The sequence below is a fragment of the Mesoplodon mirus genome (assembly GCF_964341445.2).
Source record: "Mesoplodon mirus genome assembly, chromosome: 2".
NCBI classification, from domain to species: domain Eukaryota; kingdom Metazoa; phylum Chordata; class Mammalia; order Artiodactyla; family Ziphiidae; genus Mesoplodon; species Mesoplodon mirus.
In genome coordinates this window covers 60,691,469-60,703,897 of record NC_138977.1, presented here as the reverse complement: position 1 = coordinate 60,703,897, position 12,429 = coordinate 60,691,469, and the positions used below count along the sequence as shown (strand labels likewise).

The window sequence follows — 12,429 nt, the reverse complement described above, 5'->3', positions numbered from 1 at the left end:
ATAGTGCCTTTCTTCTCCAAATTTAAAATGGTTTATTGTTATTTATTTCACTAATTCTCACAGTAAGGGGTAGGGGCTTCAGATTAGGAACTATTCATTAAATTGACGACACTGAAAAGTAAGTGACAAAGTTTACTACAGTTTCAGTTTTAGACAAGAGAGGGACAATGTAGAGTCCTGTATATTACATGTCACTAGACATAACCTTAGGAATTACAGGTTTGGAGTTTGCCAGCTTCCTGACATCCTACAGTGCGTAGAATGAGAATTGGCAAGAATTTATGCTTCTTTTCCTAATAACTGAATTTCTAGTGCCTGGGAAAGAAATATTATTGTCTTTTAGGAAGTAGTCCCTAAATTTGTCTTCATAATCTTTTAGCACGTTTTCTTACTACACTAAGTAGCATTCAAATTACTGTGGCCCCTTTCCTCTAGGGTTTCAGTTCAGTTAAACAGTAGTGCTTACTAGGGGCCAGGTAACATGCTGGTCACGGGTATTTGACAGTGATTAAGGTAAAAGAGGTTCCCACAAGCAGACTTTACAGTCTAGCAAGGGGTTTCCATTAATTTAACTTGTACTCAGCTACTTTATCACTAATGCTAGTGGGACACAGGCAACTTGATCATTATTAGCTGATTAAGTTGCAATCTGATGGCAGCAATGGATGACTCTGGGACTGAGGAACTGTTTCATTGCAGGGTAGTGCTGCTAAGTGGCAATGGTCTTAACAGAAATAACAAAACCCTGCAATTTCCTGTCCCTGAGAAGCCATCTGGCTGCTTCATATGTGCTGCAGAGAAACAGAGGACGTGTGCATGAGATAAACCCAGATTTGCTGCCAGGATTGATTGCCAGAGTCAAGGACTTTTACCAGATAGTCCTTTGGTTCTGTAAACAAGTCTTCCCAGGATGGTAGGATATTTTTCTTATTCCTATTTTTTCCTTTTTAGTTGACCGGCCCTTTCATTTTAATTTTTTACGATGAAAAATTTCAAATATATACAAAGTAGAAAAAACAATAATGAGTACTCAGCTGCAATAATAGTTAACATTTTGTCAATCTTATTTCATTTATACAGCAGTATACATTTCTAACAAATGGCCTTTCTTTTTTATATAATCGTATTGTCATTGTTACAACTATGGAAAGTAGCAGTGGTTCCTTAATATCATCTAATACTCATTCCATATTTAAATGTCCCCAGTTGTTTCAAAAATTTCTTTGTATTGCTAGCTTGAGTCAGGATTCAAACAAGATCTATAGGGGCTTCCCTGGTGGCACAGTGCTTAAGAATCCACCTGCCAATGCAGGGGACACGGGTTCAACCCCTGGTCCGGGAAGAGCCCACATGCCGCAGAGCAACTAAGCCCGTGCGCCACAACTACTGCGCTCTAGAGCCCGTGAGCCACAACTACTGAAGCCCACGCACCAAGAGAAACCACCACAATGAGAAGCCCGTGCACTGCAACGAAGAGTAGCCCCCACTCACCGCAACTAGAGAAAGCCCGCGTGCAGCAATGAAGACCCAACGCAGCCAAAAATAAATAAATAAAATAAATAAATTTATTAAAAAACAAAACAAAACAAACAAGAGCTATACATTGCTTGTAGTTGGGTCTCTTAAATTCTTTTAATCTATAACAGTCCCTCCACCTCCCATGCTACTTGTTGAAGAAACCCAGTTTTTTGTCCTATAGAATGTCTCACATCCTGGGTTTCACTGACCACTTTGTGTGGTGTCTTTTAGCTTCCCTTCTCTCACATTTATTTTTTAGTTTTTAGTTTTTTTGATAAGTCATTTTTATTATACGTTATAAAAGTAGTGGCCCATAACACATTGGAACAACGTTTTTTTAAACTGGTTTTCACCACAGTTTGAGAAGCACTGATTTGGATGACTTGCTTCTCATCTGTACCACTGTGATTTGACAACAAAGGTTACTTTCCCACATTAAAAAAATATTTTTCTTGCCAATATTCTAGACAAAAGCAAGAATCACCCATACAACACTCTAGCCTCACAATTTCTTGACTCATTTATTCCAATAAAATATACCTTCAAACAATAACCCTAGCCATATCTTGTCCTTAGTCCTCTTTAATCCTTAACTCTGAAACTCTGCTCTTGGATCACAAACTTTCATTCTCCTACCTTCTTACTAAAACTGCTCTTTACTGTTCCTACTGGAATAAACACTTTGGATATGGACTTGCTTCCCTGAATGCAATGCTTATGCAAAAACAGCCATCCATGGACTTATAGAACGCCTTACATATCACCATGAGATTCCACACAGCATTGTTCTGATCAAGGAACTCACTTCATAGCACATGAAGTGTGGCAATGGGCTCGTGCTCATGAACACTGATCTTACCAAGTTCGCATCATCCTGACACAGCTAGCTTGATAAAACAGTGGAATGGATTTTTGAAGACTTGATTATAGTGCCAGATATGTGGCAGTACCTGGTGGGGCTAGGACAAGGTTCTCCATGACAGTGTATATGCTCTAAACCAGAATCCAATATATGGTACTTTTTCACCCACAGCCAATATTCACGGGTCCAGGAATCCAGGGGTTAAAATGGGAGTGGCTTCATTATTACCCGTAGTGATCCAATAGCAAGATTTTTGCTTCCCATCTCTGCAAACTGAGATTCTGCTAATCCAGAGATCTTATTAGTTCCAAAGGGAGAAAAACTTCCACCTGAGACAAAGCAGCATCCCATTCTTCAACCACTGCATTCATTTCTTCTGCAGTTATTCTCTTTTCACATTCCTTGGTCTTGTAGATTCTATCCACAGTTATAGCTCCATTCTTCTGAATAGCTATCCCTGTGTCTGCACTGTTTATTCTGTTCAGTAATTCCTGTAATGTCATGTCATTTTCTTCAGGGTTAATATTTTCTAGCAGTTTTAGAGACATTTCCATATGCTTGGCTCATGCAATTGCTTCATCTCTCTCCTCATTGGCTAACTGCAGTCAAGACATAATAGCTTCATCACGTTCCCTCTGCAAAATACACCTCTTCAACCAGAGCTGCTGTTTTTTTCAGCAATTTGAGCTTCTGTTGCTTTTTCTTGGAGTTCCAGTTTAAGCTTTAGTTTTCTCTGTTCTTTATCTTCTTTAGTCAGTTTTTCTTGAAGCTTTTTATTGCTTGGAGAATGTCCGATTCTTTTAGAAGCAACACTATTGTCTCCTCTTTAAGTCTGAAGTAACTTGACAAGGAATCATACATTTGTAATGCAAATCATTATCTCTGTGTTCCATAATGTTGGATTTTTCTCTGGTGCAGTGAGCTGTCTCATCACCTAAATGAGGACTGATGACTTGAAAATTCCTTGATCTCTGCTCTGGCAGTTCTATGCCCTCATAGGTAGCTTCATTAACTAATTCATTGGATTTCTGTTGCGTGCTTCCCTTAGAATTCACAGGCAGTTGCTCATCTGGCTGTGTACTTTTATTTCTCCCAGTGGTCTCTTGTTCAACATAACTATGGATTATGTCTGGACTAACGCAGCACTGTCCTGGTGTTAAAATATACTGGTTGATTATAAAATACAGGAAGTGAAGGTTTCTTTCACAGCTGGATGGAAGAACAATAACAACCACCACTTATCTAGGCCCTTTTGACCAGTCGTCCATTTGTACTTCTTGTTTGCTCTGGCAAGGTCTCTGGTTTTTGCACCAAGATTTGAAGCTTTGTACAGCATGGCTCAGCGTGCACAGCATTCTGTGCTGTGCACAGAAGCACAGCATTCTTTGCTGAAACTTACAAGTGTGAGACCTGAGATGCGCCCCGCACTGGCCCAGGAGCCAACTCTGCGCTCTTGCCCAGAGCTTCTCAGGGTCATTTTATATTCAGTAGGTCTTGTTAAAATTAACCTATACATTTATCCTAAGGAAATAACCACATAGTCCATTTAGGAAGACAAGGAGTTTGGACTTATTTGGGGAGCAATGAACTAAAGGTTGTTGGCAGTGATAAAAATGAATGACAACCCTTAACAGTTTTGGTGAAACTGAATTCCGAAATCTAAGAAGTTCCACATTTCTGTGAAATCTTTCCAGACAGATTTAAAAAAATTCAACCTATTTGTATTTGTTTTTGTAAGCATCTACTGTGTGCTTACCACTACACCCTCACAAGCAAGATACAATAGTATGTACATGTGACATGATCTCTATCCTTTCCATTTACCATAGTCACCATACTCACCAATCCTCACTCAGTCTGGTTGTTTGATCATAGAATTCACTGATGAGTTATGACACAGATGCCCTCTCTATGCCTCAGTTTCCTTCTCTTTAAAGCCACGGTTTGATGAGGTCAATGGTTCGCATCAGAATCACCAGGAGCGCTTGCTGAACAGATTGCTGGTTCCACTCCTAGATTGATTCAGTAGGGAGTGGAGAACTTGCATTTCTGGAGAGGTAAGTTGCTGTTCCAGGAACCAGATTCTGAGAACACTTTTACTTTCTCCAGCTCTAAAAGTCTATGATCCCTTAGCAAAACTGCATTACCTACGCTCACTAATGGATTTAACACTCTCCATTATTCACCAGAGCCTAAGAGGATGTTGTGGAATATGTAGTTATTATTTGCCTTCAAAAATTTTTTTTTTACTGGAATATAGTTGACTTAGAATGTTGTGTTAGTTTCAGGTGTACAGCAAAGTGAATAAGTTATACATATACATAGATCCATTCTTTTTCAGATTCTTTTCCCATATATGTTATTACAGAATATTGAGTAGAGTTCCCTGTGCTATACAGTAGGTCCTTATTAGTTACCTATTTTATATATAGTAGTGTGTATATGTTAATCTCAAACTCCTAATTTATCACTTCCCCCTACGTTTCCCCTCTGGCAACCATAAGTTTGATTTCGAGATCTGTGAGTCTGTTTCTGTTTTGTAAATAAGTTCATTTGTATCACTTTTTTATTAGATTCCACATATAAGTGATATCATATTTGTCTTTCTCTGTCTGACTTACTTCACTTAGTATGATAATCTCTAGGTCCATCCATGTTGCTGCAAATGGTGTTCTTTCATTCTTTTTTATGGCTGAGTAATATTTCACTGTATATATGTACCATATCTTCTTTACCCATTCCTCTGTTGATGGACATTTAGGTTGCTTCCACATCTTGGCTATTGTAAATAGTGCTGCAATGAACATTGGGGTGCATGTATCTTTTTGAATTATGGTTTTCTCCAGATATATGCCTAGGAGTAGGATTGCTGGATCATATGGTAGCTCTATATTTAGTTTTTAGGGAACCTCCATACTGTTTTGTTCTCCATAATTGTATCAATTTACATTCCCACCAACAGTGTAGGAGGGTTCCCTTTTCTCCACACCTTCTCCAGCATTTGTTTGTAGGTTTTTTGATGATGGCCATTCTGACTGGTGTGAGGTGATATCTCATTGTAGTTTTGATATGCATTTCTCTAATCATTAGTGATGTTGAGCATCTTTTCATGTGCTTTTTGGCCATCTGTATGTCTTCTTTGGAGAAATGTCTATTTAAATCTGCCCATTTTTTGATAGGATTTTTTTTTTGACATTGAGTTGCGTGAGCTGTTTGTATATTTTGGAGATTAATCCCTTGTCGGTTGCTTTGCAAATATTTTCTCCCATTCTGTGGGTTGTCTTTTCGTTTTGTTTATAGTTTCCTTTGTTGTGCAAAAGCTTTTAAGCTTAATTAGGTCTCATTTATTTTCGTTACTCTAGGAGGTGGACCAAAAAAGATATTGCTGTGGTTTGTCATAGAGTGTTCTGCCTATGTTTTCCTTTAAGAGCTTTATAGTATCCGGCCTTACATTTAGGTCTTTAATCCATTTTGAGTTTATTTTTGTGTATGGTGTTAAGAAGTGTTCTAATTTCTTTCTTTTACACGTAGCTGTCCAGTCTTCCCAGCACCACTTATTGAAGAGACTCTTTTCTCCATTGTATATTCTTGCCTCCTTTGTCATAGACTAGTTGACCATATGTTCATGGGTGTAGTTATTATTTGTTGAATGCAAACAACGGCTTAATATTTTCAATCTTATCTTCTTAAACCTTACATATCTTAGGGATGTTTCTGTTCGGTTGCTGTGAGCTGCCAGGAGGCAGGACCGTAGCTGTGGAGGCTCTCAGTACATCTCACACTGCACTTAATGCAGACATTTAATACATGCTTTTTGATATGTCTTCGATGGACTAGGTGGCATGTGATATTTTACCATTTGGTGATCATTATAAATTTGATACAAACTCTTAAAATAATGAGTATTTGATCTTAGTTCATGCTTGAACAAGTTTCTGGAGTCCAGGAGACCACACTGGGCAATCTGATGATCTGATATAATGGAGATATTTCCTGTTAATCAGGAGATAAGGATATTAGTGTCAGTGCTGTCCTTGGCTCTATCACGGCTGCAGAGGTCACTGAACCTCTAGTGGCTCTGGAAAACTAGGAAAATATTGATCATCTTAAGTTCAGGAAGAATTCATGAAATGCCTTGTAAAAATATAGGCTCCAGCAAAAAAACTTAATTTCAAAATGGTATTTTTATAAAAATTAATTTTAGAGGTAAAAAGCTTTCCACCTTGAATCAGAATAAGCTTGTTTTTGTTTCTGATCTTGGTTGTTTTGCTTTAAAGAATGAGATGCTATAGTTCAAAAATTGAATAAGTATTTATTGTTCCAGAAGGTACATTGCTTTTTATACATATTTCATAAATGATACAGGATTTTACACATGTCCAATATTTTGCTATTTGTTTAAAGGACTTTTCTCCACGTCTTCCCTCCCCTTGCCTCCCACACACCCTGAAAGGATTTGCTCATTGCACTGTGCTGTTTCTTCTTAAAAACCCTGCGTACAAACAGGATAAATGGTTTAAAAATAATTCACACAACAGAAATAAATGAGGGAAGGGGGTTGAACGACTGGGGGGGCGGGTGGGGAAGGAAGTGGGAGGAGGGATGAGAAGTGGAGACATGCATCCTTTCATTCCGTCATGCCGGTGGAAGGGGTGGTGGCAGGAGCAGCAGCAGCAATCCTGCTTTCAACCTCTGCAAGGCACCTGCAGTCTGGGTTTGTCATTTAAAGTGTTTCTCTTCACACACAATGATCCCAAAGGAGGAAGAAAAAGAGAAAGAAACCCCTTGCCACAATGAAGAGGGATGAATCATGTGAAAGAAAAAAGCCAATCAATCAGCTGTGTGGCAAGCCCCATCATCCTTTCCCTCCTGCCCCTGCAGTAGTTAAAAACAGGATAGTAGACACAGATTCCTTTGACCCTTCAAGTGTGATGTCATCTGGAAATATGGTAGAAAATATTTTGATAGAGTATAAGATTAACTCCTTTTTCTCTCAATTTAAGATAAGAAAAAATAGGGTGAAGAGGGTAGGCTGAAAGAAGCCATAGAAATGTATTCCTATACAAAGATAAATTGCACCCTTTGAGATCCACACACTTGATTTACAACTACTGAAGTGGTGGAGGTGGGAGGGCTCACAAACAGTGTGGGAGTGTGTGTCCTTAGAGATTAACAAGGCCTCCAGACAAGGTAGTGACATCTGGGTGGCCTGGAATGCTGTAACACAAACAGATTAACAGCAGTGAAACTATTCTGGTTCTGAAATGGCTACAGAGTCATGATTTTTAGCCAGTTTGTAAACCTTACATCTTCCTGATTTGGTAATACAGTTGAACACTCCGCCTCTGGCTTGAGCTGTGGAGGGAGAGGGGAGTATCAATGGGATAGTTAAATAAAGGAGGGAAATCTGTCCTCCTCTTAAAGATTAATTAGTAAAAAACAGAACAAAACAAAAACACCTCATGCAGTGTTGCCAGTTATTTCTAGACAGTGATCCAGAGAAATGGAATACTGAGACAGTTAAGAAGGTATTAAGGGATAATCCAAAGTGTCAATTATCAAACAGTCATAAGTTGGTTCCAATTATCATATGGATGAAATTAGTGTACCAACAGGTGTGGGTGGTCAGAAACGGGGCACAAACGGGAGAGATTCCTGGTAACTTTGCAGAGACTGGGTCCAATCTAAAATAAATGCTAATGACATGGGCTCAGACTCTGTTTGCCACCCACATATCTCAAGGGTTTGCTTTTCTGGTATATTTATTTACTGTTATGTCAAAAATAAGAAAAGTTAAATTAAAAAAAAATTTAGAGCTGAGTGGGGTGCTGGTGTGTTACTATTTTGCTGACCCTGAAAAGAAGATGCAAGAAACAACACCCCCAGCATCATTTTCACCCAGAAACTGAGACTCTTGATTAAGACAATATTCACTAAGCCCTTTGAGCTTATATTCCACAAAGCCTGATGGTCAGATTTTAACATTCCTTTCTTCCCTAAGATCTTTTTGTTTTTGTTTTTTAATTAACGTTAAAAACCCTCTACCCCGACATGGCTCCCAGCTTCCACCTGCAATGCTTTTTAATTAAAAAGGCCATAGTTATAAACAGGTGTTCTTTCTGCTGGGATTCAGAGGCTCTCTGCAGATCAATCTTCCTCACCAATCTGTCGGAGGGGCAGATGTACTTGTAATGGGTCTCTCAGTCTCTTAAGGTCCATTTCTGCCTAAAATAGAAACAAAAGGTGAGAAAACTGGCTAGTCAAGCTTTCAATGATATTACTGTCTCCTGAGAAGAGGAAACTGTCTTTCCTCCATCACTATGAGTCAGAGAAATCATCTCAATCACTCTCAAAGTAAGAGTGCCTCAGAGGCAAAGAATGTTAAAGGCACAGGACAACAAAGTGGGACAGAAACAGAAGTCTGTCCTGGCAGTTTCATCTATCAACAGAGCCTCCAGAAAAGACTGTGCAATCAACAGGGCAGGACTCAGGGGTTCAAGAATGTGGGAGCATCTGATGCACCTTGATGGCATTTCTCCAGAGAAGCCCTTTTACAAACTTTTTGCCTGGAGCTAGAATTCAAATTTATGCTCCTGAAGACTTTAGTTATTTGTCTAGTAGTTGTTTAAGTTTTTCACTATCAGTAACTTTTAAAACAGGGATGTGCAGTCAACTGTAGCACTTTCAAAACTCACACGCGCTTGGGCCTCACCCCTGAGTTGGATTAATAGGTTTAGGGCGGGGCTGAAGCACCTGTATTTTTAATAGCTCCAGAGATGATTCTGACGCATTCCCTCCAGTTGAGAACCACCACACAGAGCAACAGAAGGTAAGAATTCACTTAGGCCAAGGCAGGGAGATGAATTAAGCCTCTTCAAAGCACAACCCTGTCACCAAAAAGGGACAGAGAAGGCGGAGAAGGTCCAGAGAAGAGTAATTAAACATTAAAGAGGATGGAAGGGCTTCCAGAGGTTTTAAAAAAATCTCTAGGGCTTCCCTGGTGGCGCAGTGGTTGAGAGTCCGCCTGCCGATGCAGGGGACACGGGTTCGTGCCCCGGTCCGGGAAGATCCCACATGCCGCGGAGCGGCTGGGCCCGTGAGCCATGGCCGCTGAGCCTGCGCGTCCGGAGCCTGTGCTCCGCAACGGGAGAGGCCACAGCAGTGAGAGGCCCGCGTACCACAAAAAAAAAAAAAAAAAAAAAAAAAAAAAAAAAAAAAAAATCTCTAAAGCCATGAAAGACTGCAGAGAAAAGAAATGAGGATTTCTTCACCAAAATCAAAGATATCAGAGTGAGGGGGAGGCACGATCAGAAATGTGAAAGAGGTAGCTGTTATGAAAAATAAGATATCAGTCTTTTAAAAAAGCATTTCTAGCTCAATAATCTCTCACCTGCCCCTTGCAAACATTTCTAGTAGTCTCTCTCTGACCTGGGTTTTGTTTTGGCTCCATTGCTACCACACATCTTAGGTGAGAGATCTTTGGGTCAATTGCAGAAAGATTAAAAAAAGAGAGAAAAGTAAAAACAGACCTCTCTAAAGAAACAAAATGAAAAATATAAAAATAGGTTTAGGGCCTCCCTGGTGGCGCAGTGGTTGAGAGTCCGCCTGCCGATGCAGGGGATACGGGTTCGTGCCCCGGTCTGGGAGGATCCCATATGCCGCGGAGCGGCTGGGCCCGTGAGCCATGGCCGCTGAGCCTGCGCATCCGGAGCCTGTGCTCCGCAACGGGAGAGGCCACAGCAGTGAGAGGCCCGCGTACCGCAAAAAAAAAAAAAAAAAAAAAAAAAAAAAAAAAAATAGGTTTAAAAATTTCAATATGCTAGAGATAAAAGGATAGATAGGACTCATTATCTTTTCATCTGCTTGTGTTATAAAACTTTCTGGAGCGTTGACCATGCTAAAATAGTCATTTTTATCAACTGAGGAATAATTTACATAGGAAGAAGAGGACTGGATCATTCTTTCAGAGTTTACCCATCTAAGTACTTGATTGTAGACGATGATGATGATGCCATACAAGATGGGGCTGGGATTTATTTTAATTTTTGTAAAACTTACCTGAGCAATTGCATCTTTGAGCTGATTGTATTTCTCTAGGTCAAAACGTGACTTTTTGGCTCCTTTATGGAAAAATAATAAGTATTGTCTGTCTCTGGCTTCTGGATAAACATATTCCTACAAAAATAAAGAAGAAATTAAATTATACTCCTTAGCACACTATCTTCACAAAATAAGCATTTACTATTGATTAGATTCAATACACATGAGCACATATAAAGATATACTACTGACATGTGCTGTATTAAATATTTATTTCTTAAACATTTTTTATTGCACAACACACACAGAAGTACACACACAAAAAGTGTACATCATAAAGAATCATCATCATGTAATAAACGTTAATCATCACCAGACAGAGAAAATAGAATACCACCAGTAACTCACAAGCCCCCTTTCTGCCCCTTTCCAATTACTAACCCCTCCTTTCCCACCAAAGTAATCACTATCTTGACTTTCATGGTAACTGTTTTCCTGCTCTCTTTACAGCTTTCTTACTTAAGCATACATTCCCCTGAGCTCTACAGCTGAGTTTACCTGTTTTTTGAATTTTATAAAAATGGAGTCAGATAGTATGCATTGTGTATGGCTACTTTCACTCAATATCATGTTTGTGATATTCATCTTTTACGTGTAGCTGTAGTCTGTTCATTTCCATTGATATGTTATATTCTATTGTGTGGCTACATCACAATTTATTTATCTGTTGTACTACTGATAGATTTTTGGGTTGTTTCTAGGTTTTAGCTGTTGTAAATAATACAGTCAAGATCATCTCTGGACTTGTCTTCTGTTGGGTATAAACCTATGAATGGAAATTCTGGACCATAGGGTATGCTTGTGTTCAAATTTAAGGAGTGATATCAAAATGGTTGTACCAGGGATTGTACCAGGGGCTTCCCTGGTGGCGCAGTGGTTGAGAGTCCGCCTGCTGGTGCAGGGGACACGGGTTCGTGCCCCGGTTGGGGAGAATCCCGCATGCCGTGGAGCGGCTGGGCCCGTGAGCCATGGCCGCTGAGCCTGCGCGTCCGGAGCCTGTGCTCTGCAGCGGGAGAGGCCACGGCATTGAGAGGCCCACGTACCGCAAAAAAAAAAAAAAGGTTGTACCAGCTATACTCCCATAAGCAGGACATGACTTGCTATCACTTCACCTCCTTGCCAATACTTGGTATTGTCAGTTAAAAAACGAGTTAGGCAGAAATACTACCTCAGATTCTGTTCCCTTATAGGTTATTACAAAATATTGAGTATAGTTCCCTGTGCTATACTATAGGTCCTTGTTGGTTATCTATTTTATATAGTTTGTATATGTTAATCCCAAACTCCTAATTTATATTATTTATATTACTACCTCATTTTTTTTTTTTTTTTTTTTTTTGGTACGCGGGCCTCTCACTGTTGTGGCCTCTCCCATTGTGGAGCGCAGGTTCCGGACGCGCAGGCTCAGCGGCCACGGCTCACGGGCCCAGCCGCTCCACGGCATGTGGGATCCTCTTGGACCGGGGCACGAACCCGTGTCCCCTGCATCAGCAGGCGGACTCTCAACCACTGCGCCACCAGGGAAGCCCACTACCTCATATTTTAAAAACAACTTTACTTAAGATACCATACAATTTACCCATTTAAAGTATAATAGTCAATGCTTTTTAGCATAGTCACAGAATTGTACAACCATTACTACAATAATTTTTAGAATATTTTCATCATCCCCCAGAGAAACCCCATATCCTTTAACATCACTTCCTATTTCCCTCCATACTTCCAGTTCTAAGTTAACTACTAGCCTACTTTCTGTCTCTATAGATTTGCCTCTTCTGGATATTTCATAAGTGGAATCATAAAAAAGCATTTTGTGTCTGGCTTCTTTCAAGGCTCATCTATTTGTAGCATGTATCAGTACATTATTTCTTTTTATTGACAAATAATATTCCATTAAATGGATATGCTACATCAGGGGTCCCCAACCTCCCGGCTGCAGACGGGTAGCA

The 12,429-nt window shown here is 39.8% G+C and overlaps 1 protein-coding gene and 1 pseudogene across 3 annotated transcripts in view; both read right to left on the bottom strand.

Annotated features, from left to right (window-relative positions):
* Nucleotides 1–2,664: 2,664 nt before the first annotated feature.
* Nucleotides 2,665–3,857, bottom strand: LOC309815847 (mirror-image polydactyly gene 1 protein-like; annotated as a pseudogene). Its single transcript has 2 exons — nt 3,780–3,857; nt 2,665–3,546 (listed from the first exon to the last, which is right to left on the bottom strand). The product of its transcript is annotated as a mirror-image polydactyly gene 1 protein-like (transcript).
* Nucleotides 3,858–6,703: 2,846 nt separating this feature from the next.
* The window catches only part of MCU (mitochondrial calcium uniporter), a 223,406-nt gene continuing 217,680 nt past the window's right edge, over nt 6,704–12,429 (bottom strand). For both annotated transcript variants that reach the window (XM_082610998.1, XM_082610999.1), the window contains 2 exons: nt 10,439–10,555; nt 6,704–8,605 (listed from right to left, as the gene is read on the bottom strand). In XM_082610998.1, the coding sequence (XP_082467124.1) occupies nt 8,528–8,605; nt 10,439–10,555 (195 nt within the window). In that variant the 3' untranslated portion in view covers nt 6,704–8,527. The remainder of the gene's footprint in view (nt 8,606–10,438; nt 10,556–12,429) is intronic.